The sequence below is a fragment of the Mixophyes fleayi genome, chromosome 1 (assembly GCF_038048845.1).
Source record: "Mixophyes fleayi isolate aMixFle1 chromosome 1, aMixFle1.hap1, whole genome shotgun sequence".
Taxonomy (NCBI): Eukaryota; Metazoa; Chordata; class Amphibia; order Anura; family Limnodynastidae; genus Mixophyes; species Mixophyes fleayi.
In genome coordinates this window covers 410,466,856-410,486,090 of record NC_134402.1, presented here as the reverse complement: position 1 = coordinate 410,486,090, position 19,235 = coordinate 410,466,856, and the positions used below count along the sequence as shown (strand labels likewise).

At 42.7% G+C, this 19,235-nt stretch overlaps 1 protein-coding gene across 3 annotated transcripts in view; it reads left to right on the top strand.

Annotated features, from left to right (window-relative positions):
* Positions 1-19,235, top strand: part of HOMER1 (homer scaffold protein 1) — a 102,922-nt gene that overhangs the window by 20,392 nt on the left and 63,295 nt on the right. For all 3 annotated transcript variants that reach the window (XM_075182347.1, XM_075182330.1, XM_075182338.1), the window contains one exon: positions 15,304-15,460. In XM_075182347.1, coding sequence (XP_075038448.1) covers positions 15,304-15,460 — 157 coding nt within the window. The remainder of the gene's footprint in view (positions 1-15,303; positions 15,461-19,235) is intronic.

Below are 19,235 nucleotides of genomic sequence, written 5' to 3'. Positions count from 1 at the left end.
TTCCCATGGAGATAGGACGTTCCAAATTATCTTCAGAGGAGAGGAAACGAAGAGTAAAGAATAGACTCTGTATCTATTGTGCTGATTCCACGCATATGCTCAGCTCTTGCCCTAAGAGATCGGGAAATGCTAGGCCCTAACTAGTTCTGGAGAGGTGAAGTTAGGGTCCCTGGAGTCCTCTCCATTGTCTATGAAATCTAAAGTCTGCGCTTTTGATGTTACGATCTCCTTTGCTACCAAATCCTTTGAGTCACAGGCATTGATTGATTCCGGAGCAGCAGGAAATTTCATTTCTAAATCACTAGTGAATCAATGGTCCCTACCAGTGATCACTTTAAAAACACCCATTACTGTGACGGCTATAGATGGATCACGTCTCATCAATGGTCTCATCACCCAGAGTACGTCTCCAGTAACCCTTCAGATTGGTGTACTACACCATGAAGAAATTTCGTTTTTAATTCTTCCAGTTACGACAAGTCCGATTGTCTTAGGCCTTCCATGGCTTCAGTGTCACTCTCCCCAGATTGACTGGCGCACCCCTCAAGTTACGTCTTGGGGGTCTGAATGTCACCATCGTTGTCTTTCTCAAGTTATTCCTCTTAAAGTACAGCAATCTTCCATCTCATCTTCCTCCCCGGGACTCCCTCCTCAGTATGCTTCATTTGCCGATGTGTTTGATAAAGCTCAGTCTGAACGTCTTCCTCCTCATCGTTCTTGGGATTGTCCGATCGACCTTCTACCTGGCAAGACTCCTCCCAGGGGTCGGGTCTATCCTCTCTCGTTACCTGAAACTCAAGCCACATCTGAGTACATACAGGAGAATCTCCAGCGTGGGTTCATTCGACCTTCCACCTCTCCCGCTGGAGCTGGGTTCTTCTTCGTCAAAAAGAAGGATGGATCGTTACGCCCTTGTATAGATTTTCGTGGACTCAACGCCATTACTATCAAGAATCGGTATCCCATTCCGCTGATCACTGAGCTATTTGATCGCATCAAGGGAGCCCGGATATTTACTAAGTTGGATCTTCGTGGTGCCTACAATTTAATTAGAATCCGTTCCGGTGACGAATGGAAGACCGCGTTCAACACCAGAGATGGGCATTACGAATATTTAGTAATGCCCTTCGGGCTGTGTAATGCCCCCGCTGTTTTCCAGGGTTTCATCAATGAGATCTTTCGGGACTTATTATATGTATGTGTCGTTGTCTACTTGGACGACATATTGATCTTCTCACAGGACCTGCCTTCTCATCACCAACATGTGGCAGAGGTCCTCTCCAGACTACGGAAAAACTCATTGTTCTGTAAATTGGAAAAATGTTCATTCGAGTTACCCCAGATTCCATTCTTGGGGTATATAGTTTCCGGAGTTGGCCTGAAGATGGATCCAGACAAAGTAAATGCTGTACTACATTGGCCTCAGCCAACTACTCTTCGTGCCATCCAGCGTTTTTTAGGTTTTGCCAATTACTATAGACGCTTCATTCAAGACTTTTCATCCATTGCATCTCCTATTGTGGCCCTAACTCGGAAAGGGGCTAATACTAAGCAATGGTCATCTGAGGCTCTCCAAGCCTTTCAAATTCTCAAAGAGTCCTTCTCGTCTGCTCCCATTCTTCGACAGCCTGATGTGACACTCCCCTTCTTCCTAGAAGTAGATGCCTCTAATGTGGGCTTAGGAGCCATTCTCTCCCAACGCTCGGAGCAACAAAAATTACATCCTTGTGCCTTCTACTCTCGGGGTCTTCTGCCCGCAGAGAAAAATTATACTATCGGGGACAAGGAGTTGCTGGCCATCAAAGCTGCATTAGAGGAATGGAGATACTTGTTGGAAGGAGCTCGCCATCCGGTGACGATCTTCACGGATCATAAGAACTTGTCATATTTGCAATCTGCTCAATGCTTGAACCCTCGTCAAGCAAGATGGTCTCTTTTCTTTTCCCGTTTTGAATTAATTATAACCTTCAAACCAGCCGCTAAGAACAAGAAAGCTGACGCTTTATCTCGAGCTTTTGTGACGTCCTCTGATGTAGAAGAGGTTCCCAACCATGCTATTCTAGACCCCAAATGTATTTCTCTGGCTGCTTCATCCACCAAAATGCTACCATTTGGGAAGACCCTCGTGCCTCCTACTCTGAGGAGGAAAATCCTTTCGTGGTTCCATGCCTCTCGTTTTTCTGGACACGCCGGTGAACACAAGACCTTTGAGATTCTCTCTCGAAGTTACTGGTGGCCTTCAATGAGGAGAGACGTCAAAGAGTTTATTGCTTCCTGTGATTTATGTTCTCAGTTCAAATCCTCCCGCAGAACTCCAGCAGGGTTGCTGCGACCACTACCCATTCCGTCCAAGCCTTGGACCCATATTAGTATGGATTTCGTTACTGATTTGCCACCAAGTAAGAATCACAATACTATTTGGGTAGTGGTAGACAGATTTTCGAAGATGGCTCATTTCGTCCCTCTGTCCGGTTTACCTTCCTCGTCTACTCTGGCTGAACATTTCATTAAAGAAATCTTCCGCATCCATGGATGTCCGTCTGAGATTGTGTCAGATAGAGGAGTACAATTCGTTTCCAGATTCTGGCGGGCCCTTTGTAAAACCTTGGGCATACGATTAGCACTCTCATCGTCTTACCATCCGCAATCTAACGGACAAACGGAACGAGTCAATCAAGATCTTGAGACTTTTATTAGGATGTTCTCTTCAGCCAACCAAGACAACTGGGTAGAATTGCTCCCTTGGGCTGAATTCGCCCATAACAACATGTACCATGAGTCATCATCCAAAACTCCATTCTTTGTGGTCTACGGTCACCATCCGTCTTTTCCGGAATTTCCTGCCCTCCCGCCCACCCAAGTTCCTGCTGTGGAGACTGCTTGTCAGACCTTCAAAAACATCTGGTCTCAGGTCAAAACCTGTTTAAAGAAGACATCTAACAAATATAAGTCTTTCGCAGATAAGAAGAGGCGGGCTATTCCACCACTAAAAATTGGAGATCGTGTCTGGTTATCTACCAAAAATATTCGTTTGAAGGTTCCATCTATGAAATTCGCCCCTCGTTTTATTGGTCCATATAGGATCATTCAAGTTATCAATCCAGTATGTGTTAAACTTCTTCTTCCTAAGAATCTTCGGATTTCCAATGCCTTCCATGTGTCCTTGCTCAAACCTCTCATCATCAACCGTTTCTCGACTCCTCCCTCAGCACCGCAGCCAGTTCAAGTTCATCAGGAGGAGGATTTCGAGATTACTGAGGTATTGGATGCAAAAATTTCGCGAGGAGTCCTCCGTTTCCTCGTTCATTGGAAGGGCTTTGGTCCTGAAGAGCGTTCATGGATCAAAGCTGAAGATCTTAATGCTCCTGCCCTTCTGAAGAAGTTTTATTCCAAAAATCCGGACAAGCCCGGTTCCAGGCGTTCTGTGCCCACCTTTAAAAGGGGGGGTACTGTCACTCACCGGACTGTGAGTGCTTCTTCCCGGACATTTAGGAACCGTGGTCGTCCTCCATCCTGAGGGACTGCGCATGCGCAGCCCTTTCTAAACCTTCAGTGTATGTTCCTTTAACTTAATTGGCAGATCAGGCAACCTCCCTATATTAAGCACCTGTGGTCAACACCACGTTGCCTGATCTTGGAGTCTCATTCCCCATGAGTCTCTGAAGGTGTTCCTGTGTTTCCTCGTTTATTCAGCCCAGCTGATTCCTGTGGTTTCCAAACCACTTCTACCTCTGTGGTTTCCAAACCACTTCTACTACTGTGGTTCCCATACCACTTCTACCATCTACTGTATCATCGTGACTGTGAGCTGATTCCTATCCGCTGCCTCCGTGCACTACAGTCTTCTAACCACTTCAACTCTACCATGTATTATTGGGACTGTTAGCTGATGCCTATCCGCTGCCTCCGTGCACTACAGTCTTTCATTCACTTCCACTCACCTGTTCATGATTGTGACTGCCAGCTGATTCCTATCCGCTGCCTCCGTGCACTACAGTCTTCAACCTGCAACTCGTCTGTGTTTCATCATCGTGACTGCTAGCTGATTCCTATCCGCTGCCTCCGTGCACTACAGTCTTCAACCTGCAACTCGTCTGTGTTTCATCATCGTGACTGCTAGCTGATTCCTATCCGCTGCCTCCGTGCACTACAGTCTTCAACCTGCAACCCGTCTGTGTTTCATCGTGACTGTTTGGCTGATTCCTATCCGCTGCCTCTGTGCGCTTCAGTCTTCAGTCCTTGTCAACTCTCCCGTGTTTCCTTGAGTCTGCTGCCACTATTGCTACCCGCTATTCTCCGTGATCAACAGTTCCAGTTCAACTCTGCTCTCCCGTGTCCCATCGTTACTGCACCTGCTGGTTGCTATTGGCTACCTCCGTGTTCCCGCAGAGACCCGCTGCTGCTACTCCTCAGCGCTACTCATCCATCTACTGCCGATCCGCTCTCCACGCTTTCCTGTGTTCCCTGCTGGTCTACCTACCTGTGCGCTGCACCTACTAGACCACCGCTTCACCCATCCAGGGACTTCGCATCCTGCCGGCCTCCTGCCGTTCAGGTATCTCTGTACTCCTGTCTGACTGCCTTCTCCTGAACCACAGTATGCATACTTCTCATTGACTTTGCTGTGTATTGCATACCTTGCTGGACTGTGTTGGTTCTCCTCTGGAGTGTGCTATCCGCTGAGTCTATTGCCATCATTGACTGTGTTATCTCGTGCTGGACTACTTCAAGAGACTTTCTATATTGGCAGTGTTGTTCAGTCATCTATACATTTATATTGTGCATATTACTGTGGATCAAAGTCAAGGTGCCCGTGTATATCTTGTGTTGCAGTCTCTCCCCGTGCACCTCCTCACATATATATTCAGTGGTACAACTTGCTGGTGGCAGACCACTGACCCCTGTTTCCAGTTTCATCTGTTCCAGTATCCTCTCACATAGCAGTGGTACAACTTGCTAACGCAGACCACTGACTCCCCGGATACCTCCACTTGGATTCTATTCCTTCACTCAGACAGCGGTACAACTTGCTATCCGCAGACCGCTGACTCTCATCACCCCCTCGTTTCTGTTGGACATTCCTCCTCACTATAGCAGAGGTACAACTTGCTACCGCAGACCACTGACTACCTTCACGTGTCCTTTGTCCATACAGTTCCTCGTGTATTACTACCTCCATATTGCCAGTGCTGCTAGTCATAGACTTTCCTGAGCATCTCATCATCTGCTATTTCCTGTTCCGTGATCACCCTGCTACCAGAGTACCATATTACCACCTATACTGCTCTGGTAAGCCTATCACCTGGTGATCCCTGGGTAAAGACTCCTAGTGCCCGTGACACTCCTGATTCATCGTGGATCTCTGTGACTCCTCTGTTCCGGTCCTGATTCCTGTGCACCAGTTCAGCTTGTGTGACAATTCCGATTCTCCTGTCCTTAGTGTATTGACCCGGCTTGCTGACACTCCTCTAATCTTTATCTTGTGCTCCTGACCCGGCTTCTTTGACGTGGCTTCTGTCTCCTGTTTTGTAGCTCTGGCACCTGTTTATGTATGGAACCTGGAAATCCCTCACGCTGAGACTGCCCGTTGATTCTGTACTGCGTTTGCCCAATTGTGTACCAGTCCCGGCTGTCCGACTATGTTTCCTACCTGCTCACCCTCTCTGCTAATACTACATCTTGAGGCAGACCAGACGACCGCGACCTGCGGGCTCCCGGCAGCTAAGCCAATCCCGCCTTTCCTTGTAGACCACAAGTAAACTTTTTACTGAATATCATGTAAATTGTTTTGTCACACAATGTGTAGTTTCTAAACTGTAGACCTGTGATTCCCTTGAACACATTTGTATGTCACACTGCCAACATACTTCCCATAATTCATCCAGAAAAAAATCAGGATAAAATATGCTCTCCTCCTCCCCCCCCCAAATGTAATTAAGACCCTGCCCATACAATGTTCATTTCCGATCGACCATGCTCGTTTCCACTAAGCCCAAGAGATCAGGACAGTTTGGAAGTATGGTATTAAATTGAATTTCCCAAAAGGGTCTTCTATTCAATACCTCCTCCTTAATAATCTTACTTTAGACATATGCTTATTTTTACTGTATGGAAAATATAGCCACTTATCCAGGGGAGGGCTGGCAAAGTTTAGCCTGGGGGGGGGGGAAAGGGTTAAGACTCAACTCAGCAATCTATTATGAACATTTTAAAGAAAAAAAAATGCAAGTATGATATGTGAGCAGAAACTTTATTTTGAATTGAGGAGATTTTGCTAAAATGAGCCTTGATTTAAAAACGACTTTAGTTGTTTTAAAGTCTATTTATGCCAATGATTTAACACATGTGAAGCCATTTAATGTTTTTTGGTGACTCCTGAATTTGGTGTGTAGGTAGTTTTGTTGCATTTTGGGAACCACAATAGTTACAATACACAATGTCTGTGCAGAGAAGTGTCACAGAACATACATCTGTATAGGGTTTAAACTCTCTCAATACTTCCTTTAGAAGTGGTGTGACTCCACATCTGTTTCAGGTACTTCCAGCCTGCAGCACCAGCAAACACATGCAAATCATACTGGATTAGACAACACTGTCAGGCAGCCTGGGTTTCATATGATGGGTAAGGTTACACTGTGCACAATGTTATGGGACGGCACTAATCACAATTCGATGTGAGAGCCTATGTAGACTGCAAGTCATTACAATTGTGCAGAGAAGACAATAAAGAACAGTTTGCTAGCAAATGGAATAGCATGTTCTCCCAGTGCCTGCAGATACTCTAAATGCTATTTGATGACCAATCACAAGCTAGGTACACCACACTCGGGTTGGCGTTTTCAGATGAACCACTTTTCGCACCAACACAGCTTAACTGTGATGATGGATTTTAGATCCAGACCCTATATATTGTAGCTGGCCATAGCTAACATTGCCCCTGATTCTAGAAGTGTAGCGGCTTCCATTTGGTTAAGCCTGCAATGTACACCTGTCAACTGTACACTGTGGGTGGAGCTAATGTTTATTAGCACACGGCCGATCCATTCTCTAGGAATTCGTAACACGCCTAGGCCTCATACAGTGATGATGTCATAACCACTGGTTCCTAGTTAATTTATAGGCTGTATATTCTTTCAGACCACAAACAGGGCTGCCTCTACTACATAGATATATATTATATAGGAAACAAGTCCAGTTTAACATATTATTTTGGTTACTTCAACTTTCTGAATTGTAAAAGTGTTTAACATTTTTTTCTACGCAATCCGTCATTCTGTATTAAATAATTCTACACATTTATTAAGTAACTTAGCAGTATGTCACTGTACAATGCTTCACACTGGATGAAAAATATACGGGAAAAAAACCATTAGCTCATGGACTTTTGAATCTAAGACTTGAATCTAATCTTTGTCCAAAGTAAGTGGTATTATGTCTTATAATTGAGTCACAAGAATATGCTTGCTTTACAAATGTTTAATGCTTTTTTCACTCCCCCTATTTGTCCCTTTTTTTTTGCCTTGGGGGACAAAGCACTCAGGAGAAAACCTTCTCACATAAATTAATGTGCAAGATGAGGAACTCGTAGTTTAATTTTATTTCCGTAGCCTGTAATTGATTTTTCATATTACAGATTTTGAAAGCAGATCTGTAAATTGTCAGCAGCATGGGGTGTAAAGTGCCTGGTTTTTTTTAGAGCCATATTTTATAATGCAAAGATTAAAACACCACTCCGTCACATAAGCAGATAAAATATCACTTGCAATTCTCTTAAGTCATGATAAATGGAGCACATTCCATGGGCTGATTTTTACAAAACCACTTACAATACCAGAAAAAGTACATGCTAAACCTGCCTGCACATTTCATTATAAGATAAAGCATAATCTGCCGCTCAGTGGAATGATAACAGTCACCATTTGTGTAAATCAAGGGCAGGCAGATGTTGACACCCAAGCTTCTTTGGGATTAAATATTAGATCACTGCAGCCAGCTGAGAATAGTGGTACTAGTGGCTTCTTTATATTTACAGACTGATGTTAATATCTTGATAAATGTACAGTTGCGCACAGGGGGTCATTTCAAGGGGGGCACTTATATTATTATGGAGCAGTTTTTAAGAATTGCTTCTTGGTGACCATGGCAGCCCACTGGTGATGCTATATGGTATTAATTTAAAAGATCAATGGAATTGTCATAATACGTTAAATTTGCAGTTAATAGCAATTAAATCCACAAATTCAAATGATTGCATGTGGAGTAAAAAGCACATAAGTCTCAGCTACGAGTGTGCAAATGCTCTTTCATGATGTCACATGCTTGCTTTGGTGCAAATACACCTATTTTTATGGTATTTGCAGGAGAAGATGTTGGCACTGTCTGATGGGAATAGAGACATTCCAGAGCAGCATTGAAAAGAGTGTTTTCACCACATGTAAAAGTGAGATTTTATCTTGTGGAAAAAGATTATTTAAATTGTAAAGGGTTGGAGACCCTGCTGTCTCTATAAAAGGACTTAATATTTTTTACCACCTCTTTTGGAGATCGCACCTTGTCCTATTGTCTTATTTCTAGCTGCACTTCAACCTTTTGAAGTGAACATTTCACTCCTTCCACCATGCCCATTTTCAGGTGAATCTGTGAAACCATAATTTGAGGCAATTGCCAGGGATAATTCAAATGGCTAAAATGTAGGTGTACAGCTTGAAATGTGCCTTGTGGAGAAATGGATGCACTTTACGCAAATATAGAAGCAGTGCCAGCTTTTCTCCTTTGTCATTAATAAGGGGTGCTAATATAAAACAATACTTGCCTACTTTCAGGCACTGCAGTCCAGGAGAGGGGCGGGAGGGAGCGGGGTGCGGCCAATTGCGACAATTTGGCCCCGACCCCCTCAACGGAAATGCTGTTTTGTCGTGGGGGGCGGGGCCAAAATGACGCAATTCACTGTGAATTGCGTTATTTTGGCCAGGGAATTTGCGGGATGCGGAAGACTTGCCTGCTCTCGGGAGTCTCCCGGACATTCCGGGTGAGTTGGTAAGTATGTATAAGACAAAACAAAAAATGCAGGTGAGACATACTAAGCATTTATATTAACTTAACTCCAAGCTCTGGGCTGAAGCCTCTGCACTGCCGCACTGCTTTCTATTCTCGAGTGATGCAGGTTAGAGAAGCACCACCAGTTACGTTTTATGTCTGCTTTTTGTAAAGGAATGGAAGCATGCTGGACAGAATACAAGTTAATTCGGCTATGTTATTTCAGAAACTCATACATATTGATGTACATTAATGTAAAGTGTTGGCTTTATCTGCTCTGTGTACAAGAATTTCCATCAAAATTAAATATATTGTTTTAGGGGAAGTTGAATAAAATAAGAGAAACTACAAATATTTAGTTAAGGCTGGCGTTACCCCGATACATCCAATACTGTGGTCTTGTCTCTTGTTTGTCAGGCGGCAGTTAATGAGAAGTTCATGGTAGATGGTCATCATCAATTTTTATTTATGAGGCACCACAGACTCTGCAGTGCCATACATTCAGCAATTCAGAAAACAGAAGTGTACCACTTGCATCATACAAATACAAAAAGGAGCAAGATAACTTAGTTTGGAAAAGGTCCTAAAAGAGGATCTCAGAGGTGGACTGGCTAAGCCTTTGACAGGACTCAGTCGATGGGGTTATAACTAACCAAAGGCAAGAGGATGTGTTCCAATTTTTGCAGAATGGTGGAAAAAAAGAGTCACTGATGAAGCGTAGGTGAAGAGAGAGGTCCAAGGGGTAGTCAGACAAGCCAAGGATCAATAAGCATGAAATAGCGGTGTAGCAGAATCTAGTCCAGATAGAGATGTCAAATACAAGCCGGGTCAGAACCAAGTAATGCAGCAAGGTAGAGGAACACTAGAGTAGGAGGGTGACCTGATACTCTGACACCCTAATGGTGCCAGAGTCAGCTTTAAAAAGAAGCAGGCTGAGTCTGATTGGGTCCCCGCCCGGTGGTGAGTGACGTAACTGACCACCGACGGCTGACAATAGTGTCCCCATCGCCTAGCAATGGGGACACGTGCTGTGCAAATGTGCACAGTGCAACAGGGCCAGCCGGGAGAGGCTGCATCTCATTGCCCAGCAACAAGATGCTCCTGGCCGGAAGAGACAGGTGGCTGTCCCCGAGCAGGATGAGAACTGCGGGGACAGCGCCTAACACTACTCAGTTGCCTATAGAAAACAATTGCTTGATAATTTACAGTTAAAACCTGGCATAGATGTGGTGTTCAGCACTCTGGGAAGTTCCGCATTTCTAGGCCACAACTTGTCCTTATGGACATTTCATTGATTTCAGCTGAGTGATTAGGCCAATGACCGCACATCGTCAGCTATATCCATAGGCCAAATTAATTGATCTGCTAAACTGTTTTTATAAGAAAAAGAGGGGGCAAGAAACATGGTAAACATTTATATATTTTAGTACTTCATTTTGGTGCTCCTATATTGACTGCTGAGGTCACATTTGTAATGATGTGCAACCCTAACCGAGGACGACACAGACAAACTTAACATAACATTTAAAAAACAAACGAGGCACAAGGAACCAAATACAATCACTTACAATAGACAGAACAGCTGGACCTGCAAGTTCTATGCTGATGTTGGTTGATTCTTGGCAAATCTGTGCTGCATATGTGTCAGGGGAAACAAATTGTCCCTTTAATTAATAGAATCAGGCTAATTCCCATATAATTACTGTTCACAATAGCAAAAGTGCTCATCAAGCTTCCAAAGATTAATTTTTTAAAAAAGCTAGATCTTCCCAGTAAGGGAAATATACAGATTGTCCGGAAAGGCACTAAAATGCAGTTTTTGTTTATTTAACAAGATTCCCACACTGAGTAGCTGGATTAGGTTAATTATTCTACCAGCTGCTATTTGTTCCAGTTTGATAGTTCTTAGCCTCCCACTTTTATGCATAATTCCACAAAGTAGTTAGATGTCTCAAACTTTGCACCATTATTTTATAACTGCATGGTGTACTGATTTTTGTATTATATTTGGCGTTTGTGCTAAATAATTACACTCTTTGTAGTGGCTTTGGACTCCTCATAGGACGTACAATATTAAATGATGAAATGTTCCATATTTTCTTGCTTTTTAATATATGCATATATTTTAGCATTAATAACCATCTATTTATTTTTGTTTCTTTCCTTCTCACAAATTTGTGTATAGTATTTTCTTCACAGAACTTAACACAGAAATCCCAGACTCACCTCAGCGCATTTTGTTATTGAACACCTAACCCTTCCTGTTTCTAGAGTCCATCTGCAAATAATTATACTGCTTTGTAGCGCCTGGTTTTTGGTTTGTTTTTTGAGATGTAACCAGTGGTGGGATTCAAATAAATTAACAACCGGTTCTCTGCCCTAATGATCATTTTAAGTATACAAAAATGTGTTTTGCCCCTCAAAGCACTGTGCCATGCCGCCTTTGCCCCCTCAAAACACTGTGCCATGCTGCTTTTGCTGCCCCTCAAAACACTGTGCCATGCTGCTTTTGCTGCCCCTCAAGACACTGTGCCATGCCGCCTTTGCTGCCCCTCAAGACACTGTGCCATGCCGCCTTTGCTGCCCCTCAAGACACTGTGCCATGCCGCCTTTGCTGCCCCTCAAGACACTGTGCCATGCCGCCTTTGCTGCCCCTCAAGACACTGTGCCATGCCGCCTTTGCTGCCCCTCAAGACACTGTGCCATGCCGCCTTTGCTGCCCCTCAAGACACTGTGCCATGCCGCCTTGGTGTACCCTTCACACTCTGCCATGCTGCCTTTGCTGCCCCCTTCACACTCTGCCATGCTGCCTTTGCTGCCCCCCTTCACACTCTTCCATGCTGCCTTTGCTGCCCCTCTGACACTGTGCCATGCCGCCTTTGCTGCCCCTCAAGACACTGTGCCATGCCGCCTTGGTGTACCCTTCACACTCTGCCATGCTGCCTTTGCTGCCCCTCTGACACTCTGCCATGCTGCCTTTGCTCCTCCTTGCTTCCGTACTTTCTCTCCTCTTCTCTTCTTCTCTTCTGTCTTCTTGCTTGCCGCCGACTCCTCTCTGTGCCGCTTCTCACTGAATGTCGGGCATGAAGTGATGACGTCACGTCCGACATTCAGTGCGGACTCGGCAGAGAGGAGGAGTGCCGACGCCACGGACAGGGGAGGTTTTTTGTTTTTTTTTCAAGGAGCCTGCTCTCCCCCACCAGCAAGATGGGTGGACTCAGGCTGTAGTCACCGGTTCGCCGAACCGAGCCTAAAATTAGGTATTGGTTCTGGCGAACCAGTAAGAACCGGCTGAATCCTACCACTGGATGTAACATCTGGTAAATGTGACATGTTCGGGTTGGTCAGTCTTCTGAATACTCCACCATGAGCTGAACACCTAAATTCTTTATAAAGTACCAGTTTAGGTGTTTCTCTATTCCAGCTTCTATTATTTCTGTGACTTAGTATAAGTGTGTAGCAGATTTATAAAAACAAAAAATTACTAATGTTGTATTAATTTGGCCTTTGGTTGAAATACCCATAAGATATGATAAGTATCTCTTCCCACTGTCTGAATTTTTCCTCATTCATTTCGGACACTGCAGAGTATGCTGGCGCTATGTAGATATGTTAATAAAATGAAGCCTTGGGACAATCTGACCTGTGATCTCCCACTTTAAGCTCCATTTTGTGTTAACTTCTCTACTGATGTTAGCGTTGTGCATGACTCAACCACTCGCTGGTGTCACCAGGCTACAGGCAGCTTGGCGATGTTACAGGGAGACAGATAGTGTTCAGTGTGGCGGCTGGGTACTTGTTTACCTGGGTTATATGAACTGTAGATTACCGCCACATTCATTGTCCATAATGCATATAGAAAGATATAAGCCAGAAAACGTGCCTGATTCACAGAATATATAAGATGTTTCTGGGGCCCAATGATAAAATAAAAGCACAATTTCTTGGGCAAATATTAGCTTTGTTATAGATAATATTTAGAGATGGAATTATCCTCTTATGTTTGTTTTTATGAATTTTAAGAATTCAAACTCTTGAGTAACTTGGCGGTTTATTAAAGTGGAGTTTTGTTGGATTTGGGATTAAAACGTTTTTTTGGGGGGTGGATTTTAAAATGGAGCAACAGGAAGTGCCTCAATTTTCCATTTCCTAACTTGGTTGTTGTCTACACACATGTGCATTTTTGTGTAATGTATTGTGAAGTATACTACTGTATTATTTAAGTTGCATTGATTGAGAATGTGTTGTCTGCACACCTCAACCCTATACATATAGTAAATGTTTCATCTACACACTATCTTCATTATATATACGACCATTCAAACAATGGGCTAAAGACCACATATCTTGCTGTTTTTGTGCAGTAAACAGTAATACACACAGAAGACAGTCGGGTCGAGAGGAAACCAGACCCAAGACCACTATGGTGTCTTTGTGACTGCAAATTTCCATATTTTTAATGCAGCATAGTGTGATGTGTTGATAAGTATTATAGTGTTGTGAAATAAACTAGCGTTAAAAAAAAGTTTCAGCGACTTTAATCTGTATGATAATGACAATGTGATTCTATAGTGCAAGTTATTTACAAATTGTAGTCGCCCGTGTGTGGGCCATAGGAAACTTTCTCACTACAGGATTTCTCTTTATCACCTCAATGATTTTTATCACCTTTATACTGCATTAAAACTTTGTTGCAGCTATTATCTATATGTTCCATTAAGTTTTTAAAGTCCATTCACAGGATTTTCTTTCTTTTGTTTAATGTAATATTTATCTCAATAGTAAGCTAGTTTCCACAGTGCAATCTTTGTTTGTTTTGTTTTTTTTGTTTGTTTTTTTCATGTTTATATTCTGGTTTGTTTGTGTCTGTTCGGTCATCTCACTACTAATTCCTCATATTGTGTCAGGTTAAATTGGCCACTCAGTCCCTGAAAAGACAACCATTGGTTGTCCTGCATGGCAGAGTGTGTCCAGCATATCCCATATTATCAGTTTTTTCTTCCTCAGAGACATTGCTCATCTTGCGCCACTTCACTGCATCCTAGTAATAAACCTGTCTTCAGTATGTCTGTCTATCAATAGTGTGATATTTGCTTGCTGTGTATTGTGATGCCTGATAGTATTTATCTTTCAAAACATGGACAAGCAGGACATAAATTGGATGTGGCTGGAAAAACCTGTAACCAATTGGGGCATTAGGGTACATGGTTATTGGCGTTCTTGCTTCCTTTTTTACATGCATTTAAATCACATTTAAAGCTCATATAGATCATACTTGCCTACTCTCCGGGACATCTGGGAGGCTGCTGGAATTTGGTGAGTTCTTCCAGACTCCCAGGAGATTAGATGAAACCTCCCTGGCCTTGCCAGGGGGTCCAGGTGATGGGATTTGCTTAGATTTGGTTTGACTCTGGATGGTCTAATATAATGTGGTTTAACTGAAGGATCTACACTTTTATGTACAACAAAAGCAGTTCTTTGTAGACCAGTGGATATTTGGATGTATGTGATCCAGCATGTAGGGCAGATACATAAAACACTTATAAATAATATTGTAACCCACATTTTAGATTTTTCAATAACTGTACATGCGTTCTTCTTACATCAAAGATTTTTAGTTGTGGACTTGTGTAACAACTGTGATTTAATTAACACAAGCCACATATCAAGGTTTGGGATCAACGCATGCTTTTATATTTATACTTGAATACTTGGCAAAAGAAGGTTTGAAGCCTTTGTTCAGCAATGCAGAGTGTAACTGTGACAGGCAGTTTAACAACAAGCAGATGACGTAGGGAGTGGACCATACAAGTATTTTATATTTAACCTTTATATTGTTTTTTATTTTTATTTTCCAGTTAGTTGGTGACCTAGCCACTGAGTGTTCATAGCATGTCCCCAATAGCAATTTCATTATCAATATCTAGAACTAGCACTAGAAGGAAATATCTGGGCGTTCTCTTTTGAGACAATCATTTATTAATAAATCTTTCTTTGCTGGTGCTGTAAATTAGTTATTATAGGAATAATTGGGCTGCGGTACATTATGGAGCCAGTTCTCAGTAAGTGTATTACACAAGGTATTCTTCACTATTATCTTTCATTGTAAACTTGTCAGCAACTGATTTGTATCTTCTTGGTTTTTTTATGGAGGTAAAGAAGTTGAAGTGAACTACTTGATTAGATGTCACTCATTGAAACCCAATTAATAGGTGAGTCTCAGTCTCCCTCAAAGTCATTGTTTTCTCCTTTTTTTATCCTCTTTAGAGAGCAACCCATCTTTAGCACCAAAGCTCACGTCTTCCAGATCGATCCAAACACTAAGAAGAACTGGGTGCCCACCAGCAAACATGCCGTTACTGTGTCCTATTTCTATGATAGCACAAGGAATGTCTACAGGATAATTAGTCTGGATGGGTCGAAGGTAAAGTGACTATCCTCCATCTTCTTTTTTTTTTCTTTTTATTATATAGCAAACAAAAGCACTGTAGACAATGCATTATAAAATAATTCTATACTGTAATGTTATCTGTATTTACAGGTGTGTTCAATCTGTGTTTTCTAAACATACATTTGTGACAAAACAAGAACTTCTTGTGTTGTTCAGGCCAAAGGCAAATGTATGTAAGCCCTTCTTAACCGCATCCCATTGTGTGTACAATGCGTTTCCATTCAGATGAGTCACATGTTGAACTGCTTTAGTTCATTTTACATGCACAGAAATGCAACAAGAATCTCTTATCATAACACAATACTTGATAAATATGTCTGTTTCTCATTTGGTACAATGATTTGTATTGTTATATCTTTACATACACAAACTTGTTTTATAAACACATCTTAAATACAGAATTGTAATGCTAGGGATTACATAGCTTAAAGTAGTTTACAAATGAAGCAGAAAATAACCAAACCACTTCCTCTGTATGTTAATGACTGAATATTATTTAACAAAAGCAAAATCTATTCTAAAAGTTTAGTATAATATCTGGTGCACATACGACAAAGCACAAATCAGATATGGAGACTTATGACTCTTTTACTGTATGTAATTCGGCTCTTTACAGAGACAATATTTTTATGTTGAGCTCAAATTCATATTCACCACCTGCCACATATTTTTCTTTCCACCGTTCGTACAGGTTTGGAGTTGCATTTTAGTAAAGTCTGCTGTAGAGTGTAGCCAGCCTTACAATGACTCTCTATGCAGAACATTGTAGGTTATTGACTGATTAACATAAATATCTTTATTGTCCGTAACGAATACCTGTCTGATACACACAGCGGAGGCAGGACTGAATCAACATTCATAAGACTGCAGGCTCTGTTGACAAGTACATAGGGACATCACTAATGCGCGAATAGCGTTACAGCCCAAAAATGTCTGTAGTCTAAATATTGAAGATGTTTGTGATGTAAAGCCTGAAATCAAATTAATTCATGTCAGGCCTTTTTACACCCTCAGTGTGACCTTGTCACCAGCACCATTAAAGAGAAAAACAAATAGACATTTTTTAGGAAAAAAAGTTAAATAAAAAAAACCAAAAAAACAATTACAATACCCAGGTTGCATAAATGTGCACACCCTTTTATAACAGGGCTGTAGGTGTGTTCAGTATTAACCAATCACATTCAAAATCCTGTTCCAAGGGAATTGGCATACACTTGCCAGCACTGAAAGTGATTTTGCCTATCCCCAAATAAAGATCCGCTGCTCCTGTAGGATTTCCCTGCAGTTTTCTTGGTTGCATCCTTTTGGGATAGCCATGGTCTGCAAGGAGCTTTCAAAACATTTATGGGCTCTTGTTGATAGGTACCAATCAGGAGAGGGGTATGAAAGTATTTGAAAGGCATTACATGTATCATGGAACACTGTGAATACTATCATCAATAAGTGGGGGGAATGTGGCATAGCCAGAACGTTCCCACAGTGGAGAAAATTTATCAGGCCAAGAGACCTGCGACAACATTAACAGAGCTCCAGGATTTTCACTCCCTGCATGTGACAACAATCTCACATACTCTGCATATGTCAGGGCTATGGTGCAGGGAAGCAAGCGGATGCCATTTCTCACAAACAGGGTCAAGCAAAACAGTCAAAATTCTGCAATACTAAACATACATTCAATCACCCGAAACCATGTGGAAAATTGCCTTATGGCCAAAGTTAAACTTTTTGGCCTTCATTCCAAAAGATGTTTTTGGTGTAATGACAACACAGCTCATCGCCCAGAGAACACTTCACCTACTCTGAAGCTTGGTGATAGCAGCATCATGCTTTGTGGCTGTTTTTCTTCAACTGGGACAGAGGGTCTAATCAGGATCGAGGGCATAATGAATAGCTCCGAATATCAGAATTTTTTGGCATAAAACTTGCTGGTCTCTGTCAGAAAAAGGAAGAGTCATTTCCCTTTCCAACATAATGATCCGAAGCACTCATCCCTGTCAACCCAGGAATGACTTCAGAAAGGGACAATCAAAGTCTTGGAATTGCCCAGTTGGAGCCCAGACCTCAATCCCATTGAAAACCTGTGTAATGACCTAATGAGGGCTGTACATCGGAGATCCATTGTAATTTAACGGACCTTGAACTTTTTTCCAGGGAAGAGTGGGACAGAATTTCAAAGTCCAAGTGTGCTGGGGTGTGCACTGTTATACAACCAGGAAATTGTAGGTTTTGTATTTTCACTTCCTTTTAGTAAAAATTATCTGTTTGGTTTTCACTTGAATTTTTCTGGTTGCACATTTAAGGTGGAAAGTGTCTGACAATATCTTTCCTGATTTGAGGATTTACATCAGAAACACCTGCAATGTCCACAAAGTTGTACAGGCTTGTTCTATTCACTGTGTGTTGTGTGAGTATAAAATTATACATGTAACTAGGTCTGAACCCACATGCTGGAAAAAAACACTCAAACTATCAGTTTTAGCCATATCCGCATATACCTATATCCAGGGGAGGGCTGGCAAATTTCAGCCCGGGGGGGGCAAGACTTGACTCAGAAGCCGATTTTAATGGAAAAAAATGCAGGGGGCTCAGCCCAAGGTAGCCCATTATGGGACCGGCCTGGGGGGCAGATGCCCCCCTGCCCCCCAGCCCAGCCTGCCCCTGCCTATATCACGGTTAATAGGAGCCATGTTCTTTTCAATTGGTGTAGTGTGAGGTGACAATGGTGCATTATGAAGTTACACTGACAGTACCATAAGAAGCCTCATTTAATAAAATAGGAGCAACTCTGTTACTGCACGTAATTCTCCCCCTGAAATTTCCTTTCTATTCAATCTGTTGAGTTTGAAGTCCTGAAAATCCCAACAACCTGGAGCCCTGAGCACAGTGAGCCCTGAGCACAGTGCTAGGAAGCCCTGAGCACAGTGAGCCCTGAGCACAGTGCTAGGAAGCCCTGAGCACAGTGAGCCCTGAGCACAGTGAGCCCTGAGCACAGTGAGCCCTGAGCACAGGTGAGCCCTGAGCACAGGTGAGCCCTGAGCACAGGTGAGCCCTGAGCACAGTGAGCCCTGAGCACAGTGAGCCCTGAGCACAGTGCTAGGAAGCCCTGAGCACAGTGAGCCCTGAGCACAGTGAGCCCTGAGCACAGTGAGCCCTGAGCACAGTGTTAGGAAGCCCTGAGCACAGTGAGCCCTGAGCACAGTGCTAGGAAGCCCTGAGCACAGTGAGCCCTGAGCACAGTGCTAGGAAGCCCTGAGCACAGTGAGCCCTGAGCACAGTGCTAGGAAGCCCTGAGCACAGTGAGCCCTGAGCACAGTGAGCCCTGAGCACAGTGCTAGGAAGCCCTGACAACACCACATTTATTTTCTTTAAGAAAACGGCTATTTTGATGCTGCACTTACAGCTGCAGGGCTGACTCATTCATATATATGTCATAGCATTGAGTCTTTCTGCAACAGCCAGCTATTTTATTATCAACATTGATGGAGAGGTACAACGTCTCCCAGACACATTTGAAATAAATATTCATTTTGGGCATGCAGCAGTTTAATTAACTTTTTTTTTTTTTTTTTTTTTTTTAGGCTTTAAGCTATTTTTGTGGATCTGAGACTTCGTCAGCAAATACTTGTCATTGGTTTTCTAGTACAGATGTTTCAAAAGTTTTTGTGATGATTCTGCTTCTCTCTGTGAATGACATATGCTGATCAGTCTGTAGCTTTATGCTTATATGCTGGGCCTGGCGAAATGTAAA